At 36.2% G+C, this 16,911-nt stretch overlaps 1 protein-coding gene across 1 annotated transcript in view; it reads left to right on the top strand.

Moving 5' to 3' along the window:
* The window catches only part of LOC126772154 (uncharacterized), a 181,258-nt gene extending 164,597 nt beyond the window's left edge, over positions 1–16,661 (top strand). Inside the window, exons 3-14 of the mRNA XM_050492340.1 lie at positions 2,945–3,082; positions 4,634–4,811; positions 6,503–6,754; positions 7,146–7,394; positions 7,937–8,196; positions 8,439–8,580; positions 9,379–9,519; positions 9,737–9,879; positions 10,186–10,256; positions 10,944–13,690; positions 13,912–14,058; positions 14,373–16,661. Of these exons, the coding sequence (XP_050348297.1) occupies positions 2,945–3,082; positions 4,634–4,811; positions 6,503–6,754; positions 7,146–7,394; positions 7,937–8,196; positions 8,439–8,580; positions 9,379–9,519; positions 9,737–9,879; positions 10,186–10,256; positions 10,944–13,690; positions 13,912–14,058; positions 14,373–14,627 (4,723 nt within the window). The 3' untranslated portion in view covers positions 14,628–16,661. The remainder of the gene's footprint in view (positions 1–2,944; positions 3,083–4,633; positions 4,812–6,502; positions 6,755–7,145; positions 7,395–7,936; positions 8,197–8,438; positions 8,581–9,378; positions 9,520–9,736; positions 9,880–10,185; positions 10,257–10,943; positions 13,691–13,911; positions 14,059–14,372) is intronic.
* Positions 16,662–16,911: the final 250 nt, after the last annotated feature.

Below are 16,911 nucleotides of genomic sequence, written 5' to 3'. Positions count from 1 at the left end.
TTATTATAGTCTTTCATGGTATTTTTCGAAATGGTCCCAGCATTTGATATGGGTTATGTAGACTAAATTATAAGAATTTAACAAATTCATAAGGAAATTTGAAGTACAGCAGTAACAGTAACAGCCTGTTAATGTCCCTCTGCTGGGCTAAGGCCTCTTCTCCCTTTTAAGGAGAAGGTATGGAGTTTCATTTCACCACGCTGCTCCAATGCTGGTTAGTAGAATACACATATTGCTTTATTTCAATGAAATCAGACACAAGCAGGTTTTCTCACGATGTTTTCCTTCACTGTCAAGCACGAAATGAATTATAGACATAAATTAAGCGCATGAAAATTCAGTGGTGCTTGCCCGAAACTTGAAATAATTATTATGAATGATTAGTGAAGTATAGCATGCTGTAAATGTCTGGTTTGTCCGCAATCATCGGTTAAGATATTTATCTGCACCATATCGGCTTTCAAAGTCGACTATAGACATCCTTCTTGTGGAAAGTCACATGTCGAGGTGGTCTATTTTAATAGATCATTTATACATTTTTAATGGTAGGGCTTTGTGTACGCCCTTTAGTGTAGGTACAGGCGAGCGAGCACTAATAAATAAAAAAAATGTCACCACTAATTATATAGGTACTTATATCGTACATAATGACAATTAACTTTTCAATTTCAAAGGAAATACGTCAATGTATACAGTAAACGTTTTGTATAAAGTAGATAAGTGGATGAGGGGTGAGTGAAAAAATATTGCTCGTTTCGAGGAACTCGAGCGTAATTTGAGAGTGGGGCTCACGTCATCACGCTTAAGGTCCCTTAACGTGAAATGAACGCAGGACACAGGTGCCAGCATTAGCCGTTACACGAAGTATGAGTTTGAATTATGGATGTTTCTAGAAATCGCGCAGATTTTTCTTATTTATATATTTATTAACGATAAGTCTTTATTTAAAGCATACAGTTTACAAACATTACATAAAAGAACAGTTTGCAAAACGGCCTTATAATTTACAGTAACCTCTTCCAGGTAACCTCTATTAATTTTGTTTTTAGGCAGGAACTTTAATTGGGCGTACTGTGCAATCAACTTATTATTAAAATTTACTTATTACTTAGAAACTTAATAAACATATGTAACATACCAACATACATATTCTTAAGATTTAAGATTGTTACGTAACTTTTGGCGTGACATTAGCTAAACTTCAAGGTAGAATTTGATAACGTTTCTACGTGTAATATGTAACGTTATCATCACGCGTATATTAAGATGAACGTTTTCTATGCAGCTGTTATTTAATGTATGTTAACACATGTTTCGAGAAACAATTCGTTTTGCTTATAGGTAGTACAATGGTATGATTGTCGCTTACATTTTTTTATTGAAACAGAAACATGCCTGTTATCTTGTGATCTGTAAATAATAACAATAATAATTTTGAATGACACCTCGTATTTCGAATTGTTTTTGAACGTGGTAACGGGGCATCTCAGTGCAAAAGTTTATTAAAGTCGATATTGGATTTTATATTAAACTTATGCAAACAATGCCGGTAACTTATTACTTAAAATACAATTCTGATATAATAATTAATTAATTTATCACGTACGTACATAAATTATTAATATTCAGTAGTTCATTACACTTTGTTTGTAAAATGAAAACAATTGATGAGATAACCCGATTTTAACGTTAAAATAATTATTTTAAATCCCGCGTTTCACTGTTCAATTATTTTACCGACAAATATTATTTTTCAATATGAAGTCACATTGTATCGATATATTTTTTTTTTCTTTTAGTCACTAGATGGCGTATTACAAATTCGATTGTTTTATTTAAAAGTATCACAGTACAGTACTAATACTGTATAATCCAAATAAATTAACCTAAAATTTAATAATAATGTATATTATTAAATTCAAACTAAATTTACTGGTGGTAGAGCTTTGTGCAAGCTCTTCTGGGTAGGTACCACCCACTCATCAGATATTCTACCGCAAAATAGCAGTACCCGGTTTGAAGGGTGAGTGAGCCAATGTAATTACAGGCACAAGGGACATAATATCTTAGTTCCCAAGGTTGGTGGCCCATTGGTGATGTAAGCGATGGTTAACATTTCTTACAATGCCAATGTCTATGGGCTTTGGTGACTACTTACCATCAGGTGGCCCATACGCTCATCCGCCTTCCTATTCTATAAAAAAAAACTTTCAGCGTGGCAGGAGAGGAGGCACATATACAACTGTATGATGTTAAATACTTTAGATTTTTTTTTATTTATCCTTGAGGTAAAAAGTATCCACGATATACCCACGTTATTATAGACCATGAAAAGTTTTATTAATCCGTACTTTCCACTCAATGTTTGCTTGCAATATTATAAAAATATTTAGTTTTCTATATTATAAATAGTCCATAAATATATATATGATTGTTGTTGATATATTCATTTGATAAATTATAATTTACTTCAACGTTTAATATTACTGATGTTGGAATTGGAAATTTTAATTGGACTGCAGCTGATACTCGATATATTTTGCAATGCGGAGCCAATGAAATCAAAGTTGTTATTTCCTTGTGCTTGTAATTACACTGGCTTACTCACCCTTCAAACCTGAATAACTGATGAGAAGTACCTATCAAAATAGGCTTTGATGCAATCTTAGCTTCATTTTAGTAACTTATTTGACTTCAAATGTCATACGGAAATACAAAAATCATTTGATATTATAACTACTAAGTGTCATGTGTAGTTGAAAATCATACATTACTTTTGCCAAAGAACATTCAAGTTTTTTGTGCAAATCTATCAAATTTCTTGGCACAGTATCTTTCAAATGATAAAGTTCTCAACAACTTTTCTTAATAATAAATTCGCTAAAAAATAAATGTCAATTTTAGATTTGCAATTAAATGTATTCATAATTTCGTAACTTTACAGCCACATCACAAGAACAGCTAGCTGGTTGCCGCCAGTGGAGAGCTGGCCAGTGAAGGAGGGAGACAGCCCACAGGACGAGGACTTACCATATGGCTGGGAACAAGCGCTGGATAGCCGCGGAAAGAGTTATTATATCAAGTAAGGCTTTTACTACATTATTTAAAATTTTAATGCAGCAAACATTTATGTCTAATAATTTAAAAGTGATTTAATAAAATAAATTGGTATTTTCTGATTTGTATTCACACCAGTTAAGCCCAAAATATTCTGCCAATGTTTAAGAGAAGACACGTAGGACATTGATCGGTTCAATTTTTTTATCGATGATATGAGTAGAAATAAGTCAATACTACATATCTATAACATGAATTAATAATTGGAATACAACGCATACAATAATTACGATAATATTAATTTATATTGTTACCATAAATTTTAGTAAATATACATTTATTAAATGTAGAATAAAGCAATGTTAGGAGAAAGTTTGTGTTGACTGATTATAAAAACTTGAGAAAATTACTTTTCTTTTGTTTGGACCATTACACAAATATTAAAAGAAAAATAACAGGTTTCTTTTATCTTTTCTAAGCTCAAAATCTACATGAAAAAATAAATAATATTCATTGTCATGACTACACCACATAAAACGAATAAATTCCATTTACGTTTTATTTTTCTAAAGAATCTGACGTCTCAGAGTCCAATTATATTACTTATTATATATATTTATATGTCGCGTCTTGGGTGGCCGAGACGGACATGTGAGCGTTATCATGGGAGTCAGACAAAGCGGTTCGATAGAGTGGTAACGAATTCACACAGATATTATTTTTGTCTTTCACAAACACAAAATATTTCTAGCAGTCTTAACACAACAATCACTATTATTCAAAATGGAAATACGTAAGAAATCACTAACCACCCACTCATCAAATATTCTACCGCAAAACAGCAGTACTTGGTATCGTTGTGTTCCAGTTTGAAGGGTGAGTGAGCCAGTGTAATTACAGGCACAAGGGACATAACATCTTAGTTCCCAAGGTTGGTGGCGCATTGGTGATGTAAGCGATGGTTAACATTTCTTACAATGCCAATGTCTAAGGGCGTTTGGTGACCACTTAGCATCAGGTGGCCCATATGCTCGTCCGGCTTCCTATTCTATAAAAAAAAAAATTCTCAATCCGTTCTTAGTGTCGATCATAATCTATCTTTCTCTTCTTTTTTCAAACTTGAGGACAGTACGATGCTGCCAGTACTTCGGTTTCGCGCCACGCTTCATTTTGCGACTATATCCATGACCGTCTCCGACATATTAGACGAATTATATATTTACATTCACAAACATTTATGATCGATTCGCTAAACTGATGATATAAAAATTCTGTGTTAAATTTCAGGTGCTTAAATAATAATACAAAACTGTCCGTGATGCCAACGAAACAATGAAATTGAAATATTTCTAATAATTTAGTGTATACATTTACATGAACATTTCGTAATCGTTGAAAATAATTGAATGTCATAGATAAATTAATCTATTAAAAAGTCTATAGTAATATTATTAAGCTCAAGACACAAGGTCTTGAAATATGTTAATTACAGGACTCTTGTTCAAATAATATCTTGTTCAAATAGTATCAGTTTGTTTATGTAAGATTAATTATGAAACATACTATTATCATTCAGTCATGTCAACAAGACGACGACATACGTGGCGCCGGAGGGCATCTCGTGCGAGTCACCGCCCGCCCCTCGGGACGTGGTGCTGGAGAGGGATCCCGAACTTGGCTTTGGTTTCGTTGCTGGCTCTGAGAAACCAGTCCTTGTTCGCTTTGTTACCGACAATTCACCAAGTGTTGGAAAGGTAACTATGAAGTATTAGTATTAGTTATCATAATGTTAGTTAAAGGGTTGTCCATTAATCACGTGATTTTTTAGCAGCTTTTTAACCACCTTCCCCCCCCCCCCCGCTGGTGATAAGTGGTGAGATTTTAGACCAGAAAATCACGTATATTTTTTTTGTACAAAGTAAATTGAAATTTTTAGAATATTATCTTTAAATACTGGTATAATCTGATAACACTTGATATTTTCTTAAACCCCCCCCCTCCTCTTATAATATTTCCGATTTTTTTCCGAACCTCTTCCACCTCTTTCGAGCCTCACGTGATTAGTGGACGATCCCTAAGGTTGTTACAAGTTGAGCGAGACAATTTTTTCCTTATGTCGGGGGTAGAAACTTAATTATGTAAATAAAACAAGTCATTCGTTGTTCTTATAAAGTTGTGACACTAACCATATTGAAAGTACACGCACTAAGAATATATTATGATATGAAAATAAAATCATCTATTAGCACGCCTTGGGAATAATGCTGACTCGTATGAAAAAAAAAACAAAGAGAAATTACTGAGTTTCATGCCGGCTCTTCACGATACATAAGTACTTGTAAAAGTCTACTTGAATAAAAAAATTTTGAATTTGATTTTATGCTGGAACGGCAAATGGCATGACGCTCTCCGCCACCATTCTCTTTTCTCCTGTGTATTCGTGTATACTATATACTTAGTTACTAGTACAATTATATAAATAATTGTACTCCATATTTATTTATTGGTTTTCTTTAATTAATTATACTAATGTCCTCCAGACCGATTTCGGCTACAGCGGCCAATCTCAAGAGAGATTAGCCAACTACGCAGGAGATATTATAGTGCACAAGTGTGTGCGCAAAAACAGCTCATAATGCGATGGGACGGCAATCCGACACGACCGGAAAGAGTTCAGGCGCAGGACCAACGGCTTTATTGTGCTTTCCGAGGCACGGGAGTGTACACACTTCCAACTTCCAGATTTCGGACTAATACTGAGAATTTTCTGATAGAAAAACCCAATAACTTTTTATCGGCCCGAACTGGGAATTGAACCCAGGACCTCCGGGTCTGCGGCCTTAATCAAGCCATTAGACCAACGAGGCAGTCGATTCTTTAAGTATAGAGTATTTTAAAAACTATCAGTTTATTATCGATTTTACATCTGTGGATCTTTTGTGTAATAAATAATAATAATAATATCCTGGGACATTTTTCACACACGGCCATCTGATCCCAAATTAAGCCTTTACAAAGCTTGTGCTATGGAAACCAGACAATTGATATACTACATATACTACTTCTCTTTTGTAAATACATACTTATATAGATAATTACACCCAGAATTAAGACAAACAGACATGTTCATGCACACAAATATCTGTCCTGGGTGGGAATCGAACCCACAACCTTCGGCGTGAATAGGCAAGTATCTACCGACCACGCCAACCGGCTCGTCAAGAACAAGACTAGACTTAATAAATTCTAATAAAAAATAAATCTGTAGGATGACCACTTTTTTATTTACCATAAGATAATAAGTAATATCATAGTACAAACATATAACATATCATAGTATTTTTAATAACAAAATTATTTTGAAAATTATTTCCTACTCTTTTTCCGTAACTAACAATATCATTAGAATTTTCCTAATAATAATTATATTTTGGGAAAATTACAGCTTGAACCTGGAGATCAGATCCTGGGTGTCAATGGAGAAGACGTCAGCACGGCTGCTCGGGAGCATGTTATATCCGCAGTCCGAGCATGCACCGAACGTGTTACGTTGCGAGTATGTCAACCAGCCAGGAGTGGCAACTTGGCGAGAAGATCAGCATTTTTGTCAGCGGCCAAACGAGCAAGATTAAGAGCTAGACCTCCAAGGGTCAGATTTGCGGATTCAGTTCAACTAAATGGGGCGCCCATGTATCCTGTAAGTTTTGGCGGATACAAATATCGTATTTTAATTTAAATAAATAATACTACACAATGAACACCTAATCTTATAAAGTAATTTGGTAAATATTTTGGCTTTAAACAGTTTTAGTAACCCACTTTGATTTCGATTACTTACAGTTTGTTTTTATCTAAGTATATAAATTATTTATTTAACATTTCATTATACATACCAGAAATGAAACATATACATATAAAAGACAGAAGAGAATTGAGTATAAAAGGTTTGCTTATTATTTGAAGATATGTCTGTCAACACATCCAAGAAGGAAAAAAGAATTCAGACAGATCAGATAAATAAGAATTGTATAATGAAATACCGTAATTCCGTTTTCCATAATTCAATATTTTTTTGTTTCTCATTCTAGCCATCAGCATTTTCACTTGGCGATCTCTGTCTACCACCAATGGCGAATGTCCTCAAAGTTTTCCTCGAGAACGGTCAAACTAAATCCTTCAAATACGACACGACGACCACCGTAGCGGATGTGGTCACCAGTTTAAAGGACAAGCTGTGTATAACCGCTGAAGAACATTTTAGTTTAGTAGTTGAACATGTAAAGAGTTTAAGGAGGAATAAGTTGACCTTACTGGATCCTAAGGAGTCTTTAGCGAGGGTAAGATTTATTTAAGTACATAGGAAGGCCGACTAGCAAATGAGCCATTTGATGGTAAGTGCCATCACCGGTCAGACATCACCCATAGACATCGGCACCATAAGAAATAATAATCATCCCTCACATTGGCCACGCGCCATCTACTGTGGTAACTAAGATCTTATGTTCCTTGTACTAATTGTACCTATAGTTAAGCGTAACTTAGCCATTGGGTGAGTGTCGCCCAGTATTGCGGTTTGGCAGTAGAATGTGACGAGTAGGTGATACCTACCCAGACGAGCTTGCATAAAGCTCTACCATCAAGTTTCGAACTAAACACATTCTAATCAATATCTCATTGTTAATAAAAATCCCTCATTTGGAAGTTATGCAATTCAGTAGACGTGCAAATGTTGCTGGTATGTGGTCATTTCTCACATCGCTTTGAATGTAATGAATAAATGTATTTAAATTTTGTAAATATTACGATACGTATTTATTATTACACCGTTCCAAGTTTCTGCCCGTTACCTGCAAACTAGGGCTAACTTATTATTTTTTAGATCGCAGCACGTCCAGGTTCGCACAAAATGCGCTGTCTATTCCGCGTCGTGTTTATGCCGTCTTCGGCAGCCGAACTCGCCCAGCGGGATCTCGCTGCGCTCGACTACCTCTACCTGCAATGCTGTAACGACGTGGCTCAGGACCGTTTCGCGCCGGAACTGCAACCGGACGTCGCACTCAGGCTCGCGGCGCTACATATCCATCAGCACGCCTTGGCACATAACTTATCCCCTGCGAAACTGACCGTAAAGTCCGTAGAGTAAGTAGCTTGAGGTTTCTGAAATATTTCTATTTCTATATTTCCCTGACTCTTATACCACATATAGTGATCAAACAAGAGCTTTACGTGTTTCCCCAGGGTAACACGTAAAGCTCTTGTCACAATTTAACATTGAGATCTTTCTAAAAACTACAAAGATGTTCTTTGAAAAAAGAAAAATAAGTTTTTTCCCACGAAGACAACGATGTAGCGTCTACATCAGTCTCTAATTATATTTTCAGAAGAGAATTTGGTCTGGAAAGGTTCGTGCCGAGCAGTTTGCTGGAGAGCATGAAGCGTAAGGAGCTAAGGCGTCTTGTAGCTCATTTCTTGAAACTGAATGCCCAGATGACTGGCAGCCAGCGACATCTCACTCAGTTGCAAGTAGGTTTCATGTACATGAATCCTTGACCTTTAATCTTCGTCATCTTAAACTGCGGTCTACTAGTAAATGCTATATGCTACGTCAGCCTTCAGCGCCAGAGGTCAATAAATATCACAGTAGTGAACGATGTCCTGATCAAAATGGTTGATAAAGAGTGCTCAAGTGTGTCTTTTGAATTTTGTAATAATAACTAAATAAATAATTAAAGCCGCAGCCTAGAGCGTTTGAATGCCGCCTACGTCAATATGCTGGCATCGGGGTTTTAAAGAGAGCGCTGTAAACGGCTGATGGCGTTTATATGACCACAGGCTTATGCTGGCCCGATAGAGTAAAAGATGTTTGATTTTGCGTAACATTTTTGTTCCTTGTATACATAAATTAAACATTAACGATTAGGTTAATATATACTGGCACTATAAGACATATAAACCACTCATTACACCGTCGATGTTCCGTCAATACAGGACATTTTATTTCCCTTGAACCTGTAATTAAAGCCCTCCTCTCCTCTTTTTGAGGAGAAGGTTTGGAGCTTATTCCACCACGCTGCTCCTTGCAAGTCCAAGCGGTGCATAAACCTAATATATCATAAAATATATGAATAACATATATGTTATTCATATATTCTTTGTTGTTGTTATATTTGTATGTAAGTATATTTTCGACTATTAATTACCGCCTTCACGGATTTCCGCTTAGCCTAAAGGGTGACTGGTAGAGAATGCCTACTTCTCAATGTGGTGGGCAAAAAGTTTTTAAATAAATAAAAAAATAATTTGCATATTGTTTATTTCCAGGCGAAGCTCCATTACCTGGATATCGTGGCCGGGCTGCCGAGCTACGGCGCCAAGTGCTTCAGCAGCAGCCGACCCGAGCGGGTTCTCCTGGTGTCGCCTCGCTTCGGACTTAGCCAAATAATCGGCAGAAGCAATTCCGTGGTAAGTGTACAATATGTAGCATTAACTCGAGGCGAAGTAGAAGTAATTTTTTTAACTATGAGATAATGCTGAGTCTATAAGTAAATTTAACGAACTTCGAGAATATACAAGAAAAATAATATATGGATTCGTTTACGTAAAGACAATTACATACGTTGACATGACGATAGCGGAGGGTGCCAGCGGACCGATACTAACGCGGTGTGTCGCCCCGCAGCCGCAGGCGGTGGCGGCGCTGTCGGAGGTGGTGCGCGTGCGCGTGCGCGGCGCGGACGTGTGCGTGCTGCTCACGCGCGAGCGCGTGCTGGCGCTGCTCATGGACGAGCGCGACGCCGCGGAGATGCCGCTCGTCGTGGCGGGGTGAGCGCCGGCCAAACCCTTGCGATACGTTTTTCGTATATGAGGACGCGATCGGAAAAGGCTCGCTTAAAACAAAAATATAATGTCTCCCGCGCCGAATGGCCTTCCTTGCTTTGAAGCGTTACTTTTGATAGATATTATAATGGTATAATAATATATGATAATTTGTATAATTCTTGTTCCTTTTGAGTAAGTTTTTAATTGTCTCCTTCATTATATTGTGGAACACTCGGTGTTGAATTATCACTTATGTTATTACAACAAATAGTAGACCGTACTTTAAGCTTGTTTCGCTTTTCATTTCAGATACTATCGTCTCGCGACCGGACGGGAGCTGGAAATCGAATTAGACCGAGAACCGATTACTGAAGATATTGGTATGAAATATTAATGACTTTTAGTGAGACTTTTCCTTAATGTATAATAATTTACTTAATACCTGATTATACACGACAAGAGGACACTTTTAATACGAGACAAATTATGTTTTTGTTAGAACTACATTTATATTTATTATTTTAAAAATAAACCTGATAGAAAAAATTTAAGACAGACTACATATACATTACATTCAATAGTATATACTCTATTCTGTCTTAAGAAATGTTTGTATGTTACTTAATCACACTTAAACGACTTGTTAGATTCTAATAAAATTTTATATGGTGCTTACTCCTGAAAGAAATCGGAGGGACCAAATGATGAACGAAATAAGGACTATATTTCACAGTTCATCTTCACACTACTTTAATAAATTTGATCAATCATTTAATTTTGACATTATGTATACATACTATTACAAAAACTTGACAGCGTGATTCAGGAATATCAAAAAATTAATCAACGCCATCTAGTGACGAATAGTAATAAACATCTTTTACTTTTAACATATGATGAAATAAGATTTGCGTAATATTTTTCAAGTAGTTACTGAAAAAGATAAATAAATTCGTAAAGATGTTTAGTATGTATATACAATTTAATTCTATCATTCTTTTCGGTAGATGTTTATATAATGGACACAAAAATCATTACTACCTGCTTATATTATTTTTTATTTTCAGCACCGCCGTATTTATCACAGCATAACGTTGTGCCGGCGAAATGGAGCTACTTGTACTACGACGATCCGTTGCTCATCACGAAAAAGCACTTCGCAATATTCAGTATGCCACCGCCTTATCATTCCACTCCAGATCAGTCCAAGTCCAGCTTAGACACGAACATGAACACCAGCATAGCGAATAGGAACCATAGTAACAGCTCCAGTCCCGTAGTTGGCTATGGACAGAAACATGGTGTTCTCGGTCAAGATTACCACTTCGATAAGTGCAAGAAGAATGAAGAGTTCAGACTATTCGATCCCAACGACGCTTGCTATCTTGATGATGGTATGGGCTTTGATTTACAAAGCGTCCTATCTATGGAACTATTGGAAAACGCAAGCAATCCTCGTATCGTCGAAGCAAAGAACGAGGAAGTATTACGTAGAGTTGCAGAAATGCAAAAATTGGTAGAGAACTCTGAACAGTATCTGACTGAAAATTGTGATGTTTACAATGATATTGGCTATAATGGTATAATAAGAGATGAACTAGTTGGTAAAGAGACGTGCGTTGATAATATAGAGAGTGATACTGAGTCTATAAATAGCAGAATGTCGGCCGCTGACGACGCTCCGGGTATATTGAAACACAGCGATTCTTTGTTACTCTTAACTGAAACGATAAATCAAGGACTGAATTGTTTATCTGTAGCTGAAACAGAGAAAGAGTACAGCGGTAACGATTTAACGAATCGTCAATCTCAAGGTCTCAGTGCAATTCTTAATAACTGTGGTCTCACTGACGCTTTACTAGCTCTTAATAATGACGTTGCATATTCCGAAAGTGATAATGATTCTTCATACACTCCAACAAATAGTCCTATCCGAAAACATCAGAATAAAACTACTACTAATAAAGCTGTCAGAACTAGCTTTGGACTGCATAGTCCTGATGCTACTTTAGATACAAAAGATTCAAACCTAAAAGAGTATTTGAAACAGTTAAGAGAAAAGAGTAACAGGGAAGAGAACGCTGCTGAGTTCCCATTTTTTTATCAGGAAAGTATTGTGGACAATGACCCTGAGCTTATAGATTTAACATTGATACCCCCACCACAAACCCCTGATGAATTAGACTGTGCTACGCAAGTGCCTCAAATTTTACCAGTAGTGCCACCGTCCTTTGCTGATGATAACGACACAGAACAAGATAATATGCCAAAAAGTAATGAACTAGAAGAGTTCATTGCAAACGTCACCATACAACCACCTACTGTCAAAATAACACCAGCCATAGAACTCACTCCGGAAGAGATCATGTCATATATTATTCCACCTCCACCGGGATCAAACTCGTCAACCTTAGATAGAAATCAAGCTAGTTATGTTCATGAAACTGAGTTATGTGAAACGAAAAACGATAACAATTCATGTAATGATGTAAAACCTGCTAATGGTGACGTCACAAGAGGAGTTCTCAGTGTTAGTGAAATCAGGAGCATGTTCACGGCAAAGGGATTAAGTGACGCCAGGAATAGCTTACTATTAAAAGATAAAACCAAACCTTCAACTAAGTCTGATTCACCTAAGAACAAAAGAAAAAGCATATCAAACGATAAACAAGCAAACGGAAACGCACACGTTATAGAATACCCAACTGTCGAGAGAAAAGGTATGTTCTCTTGTTGTAGTAAAGATAAAAATAAAAGCGACGATAGCAATGACGAAACCGAAAAAATCGAAGGTCATATACAGAATTCCGATTCTATGCCCGACGTCTGCGAGATTCGACCCCCTCCCAGACGGAAAAGTAACGAAATCAAAAAACCACCCGAACGTCCACCTAAAACGCCCCCCACTCCGGCTCCTCGACCCAGATCGAATTCATTCACATGCGTTAACAACGAATTAAGTTCTGTCGAAATCACAAACAATCATTTTAGCACTTTGAATAATAGAAAATTAAATTATAAGGTCGTGTGTGAAATAAATGAAGGAACCCGCCACCCTCCACAGCTACCACCGAGACCAGAAACAAAAATTCTTGCGCCCCCTCCACCTCTATTACTACCACCCAAGAAGCCTCCACTGCCTCCGGTCCCGAGTATCGAAGTTTTACGCATGAAAAATTCGCAGAAACTGTCGCCAGTGCGCGCCACCGAGCGGCTCGCTAGTATCGGGTCTCCGCACTTCCAAAGAAACCTCAACACGTATAGGAACCTCGAAAACGAAAGCAGACTGACTGACGACGAAACGCAAAGCACGAGATCATCGCTAAATTACAGTTCCATGACGTTGCAGAGCCGCCACGTGCGATCCAACTCAGAAACGAAAAATACCATTCTAAAGAATAAAGAGATGTCCACGACCCTGTCGTTGTGTTCTCCTCAGATGAATAGGCGCTTTAGCAACAGACCAGATTTATTAAACGGGGCTCCGGTTCACGATCACAGAATGTTCAGCCCTCCTCTGTCCGAGAGGAAGGCGATAAGGAGGGACAGTGCGAGTCCAACGGGGAAGGTTCAAAACCACGTTCGGTTCAAGGAGGACGTCGTCGACGACATCCCTACTCCGCCTTCACCTCCCACGGTAAAGTTTCCAGAGTTTCAAGCGGGCAACAACGGTCACGTGTCGATAGAGAACCTGTTGTGCAAGACGGAGGTCGCCGTGGACGGGCTGCTGCAGAGGCTGCACCAGGTGGCTCAGAAGTGCTCGCATCAGCACGCTCACGGCGGAGGAGAGGATATCGATGAAGTTAAATTTCAGGTACAATTTTCAATAACTTTCTAAAACAAAGATTTATTTTTGAAATAGTATAATAATAAAATCCTCATCAACAATCGTGAGATCTAAATAGATGGAAAGACATGCATACGCTAAAATTTATGTATTATCCCGTGACTTTTAGACCTGAAGCATTAATAGAGTTCTATTTTCTCTAACCTGTTCGCTACTATAACTAATAACCACTGCGTCGCCACATCCAGCGCGCCCGCAGCGAGCTGACGTCGTGCGCCGTGTCGCTGGTGGGCGCGTCCCGCGGGCTGGTGGGCGCGCTCGGAGCCGCCGGCGCCGCGCACGCCGCGCTCGCGGACTGCCTCGCGCCGCTCCGCCGCCTCGCTGACCTCGCGCAGGTGATGCTCATACCGTAGCTCCTTGATGTCGATCACCGATCGACTGACAATCATTTTTCCCTGACATTTTTTTTATAATTTTGCACGTCCATGAGCTATTTATCATTGAGCTATATTCATCGTTCTTTTAAGATATGGGTAGAGAAAGAATCCTTCACTAAACTACACACACACACACACACGCAGAGTGAGACATTTTTTAAACACAGTGAGGAAGTTCCTCACTGTGTTAATTGCTTTTGCTAAAAATATGACACGACCATCAAATTTTCATTTAATTAAATAATATTGTTAAAATAAAACTAAATCTTCAGGCTCTCGGGAGACATACATCTGCACCTCTCCAAACCAGGAACCTGGTGCTTCGGGTCCACGACGTCACAGCCGCATTTAAGGACTTAGCGGGTGCTGAAATGGCCCAAATTATCCACGAACACAACGCTAAACTCAACCAGAATCATGGACAAGATACTAATTCTACTCTGGAAGGTCAACTAGCATTAAGAGCTGAATGTCTCGCGAATGTACTTGCTACACTGCTTAGGAGTCTTAGAGTGTTCTCTCCTTAAAAAATCACCTTTATAACTTCTCGAATCAAAACAAAATGTGAGAAAAACTGCAATACATTCAAAGTTTAAACGTGGCAGCTATTATAATAATTTACGTCTTGAAATAATGTTGCGGTGAGTTGAAAAGCGCGCGAAAAAGATCTACAGGTAAATAATATTCATAACGACAGATAATTGATGTTACTGCTCAGTATATTAAGAGTATTAAATGTTTTGTAATATTAAATAATAACAATCTGATTCATAATTATAATGTATAATAGTTTAAATTTCTGTTAAAATGACCGTTAATAAAATGAGACCAAATAAAATTAGGTATGTTTGTATAATTATTGTAGTGGCAACACTTGTGTTAATTAAGTTGTAGTTTCGTAAATTTTAACATGTGTTAACGTTAATTGATTTTAGTAATATTCTGTTGAAAGTTTAGATAATTAGGCCTATGAAATAATATTATTATTGCATGGTAAATGATTTTTAGATTTTTCTTACTTTAAGACAAACGCTACGTAAAATATATACATTGCTCTCTCATCTTTTGACGATTTCGTAGTTAAAATGTTACCATATAAAATAATTTAGTTAACGTAACTAACATATCTGTTCTCATTATCATTACTATATAATTCTAATTAGATATGTGTGATTAAAAATAGGGTGCGAAAATATATTAATAAATATAATCTGTATTCGGACGTGTCTAACATAATAAAAAAAAAAAACAAATGCATTTTTCCTTTTATGGACATATTAATTTGCATTATAGGTATGTGTTGCTAGGTGTAAAAATGTTGATTGATGTGCGGCGATCGTTTTCTAAGTACACGCGATGTGCTAATATCTAATATTGGTGCTATATTATTAAAGTGTACGTTTTTGTAATCCAATTGGTTGAAATTTTTAAACGGGCGTGTTAATTTCACATGTGATTTGAACTTTACTCTCTGATCTATGCAATGAAGTTTAAAATTGTTCTAATTTTATATTAATCGTACATTGTGTCAAACTGTCGCGCAGTTTTAACAATTGAATTCGTTCTAATTTTAAACTAAATTTTAAATGTTTTTTTACTGTTTTAGTATAATTTTTTAATCAAAATTTGGCAAAGATTCATGCTCATATGTAATATACCTTTTGATCTTTCATTCAGCCAGCGCGACAGTATTCGGACTGAATTTCCATTAAGATCTTAATATTCTGTTGTTTTTTCTTTTACTTTTGCAAAAACAATTACAAGTTTATGTAATCAATAATCTTGTTATAAAGTAATGTTACTGTACGTGTACAGATAAAAATGCAATAATTCCATAAAAGTTACTTACTTTTGTCACCTGTGAAGTACAATTTTTTTTACTCTTTTATTAAAAAAAAAATCTTTACCAGTATTTAGCCAAAGACAAGATTTTTTATTTTTTATTTCGTTTTGATAATAAACACCTCGTTCATTCCTTTATGCTTAATAATACTTCTTAATAAAAAGTTATTATTCCAAGGAATTTATAAGACGGAGTTTTTTTATTTATTTCATATAATATATACCACGGTGGACTTAATGTTTATATAAAAATGTCTATGTAAATACATACATAGCGTCACATATTATGAAAACGTGTGTTTTATAACAAATCAAGTCTTAATCTTTACGTTAAAAAAGTGACATTTATTGTTGGCAACAATAACTGTCACTTTTTTATTTATTTTAAAAATACCAAATCATACTGACATTATTGAGATTGTGCAATTTTTAAAATATATTAAAATAATACTCTATTTTCGTCTCCTTTTCGCTTATTTAGACATGTAGGTAAGACGGAGACGAATCTTAAGTACCTACAGAATAATAAAAAATGGCGCTTAATAATAAATTATTTTTCAGCTTGTTTTTTATTATATTTGATATAAAATATGTGACTGCTTATGTATGTATTAAATGTAAAATAATAATTAATGTATAAATGAATTAACTGCTAGTTAAATCTATATTATACAAGATAACCGTATCACACCAATCTATTTATTGTTTTAAATATCACAATGCAATGCATTTGATGTAATAAATGATTAAAAACATTTGTTTTTCTTTTATTTAACTATATTTCTAAACTTTTATTACAGAAAAAATGGAATGCATTCCATTCACAATGTTGCGATTAAAAATGTTGAGAGTTATACTGGAAAATGCAGTTTTGATACTCGTTCATCATATGAATATTATATTGTACTTGGTAGGAGAGCTTTGTGCAAGCCCGTCTGCTAAAGCTAAGGAACTATTTTTAGTGCGTAA

The sequence above is a fragment of the Nymphalis io genome, chromosome 12, assembly GCF_905147045.1.
Source record: "Nymphalis io chromosome 12, ilAglIoxx1.1, whole genome shotgun sequence".
NCBI classification, from domain to species: domain Eukaryota; kingdom Metazoa; phylum Arthropoda; class Insecta; order Lepidoptera; family Nymphalidae; genus Nymphalis; species Nymphalis io.
The sequence above is the reverse complement of the archived record's forward strand: the minus strand, read 5'-3'. Positions and strand labels throughout refer to the sequence as shown.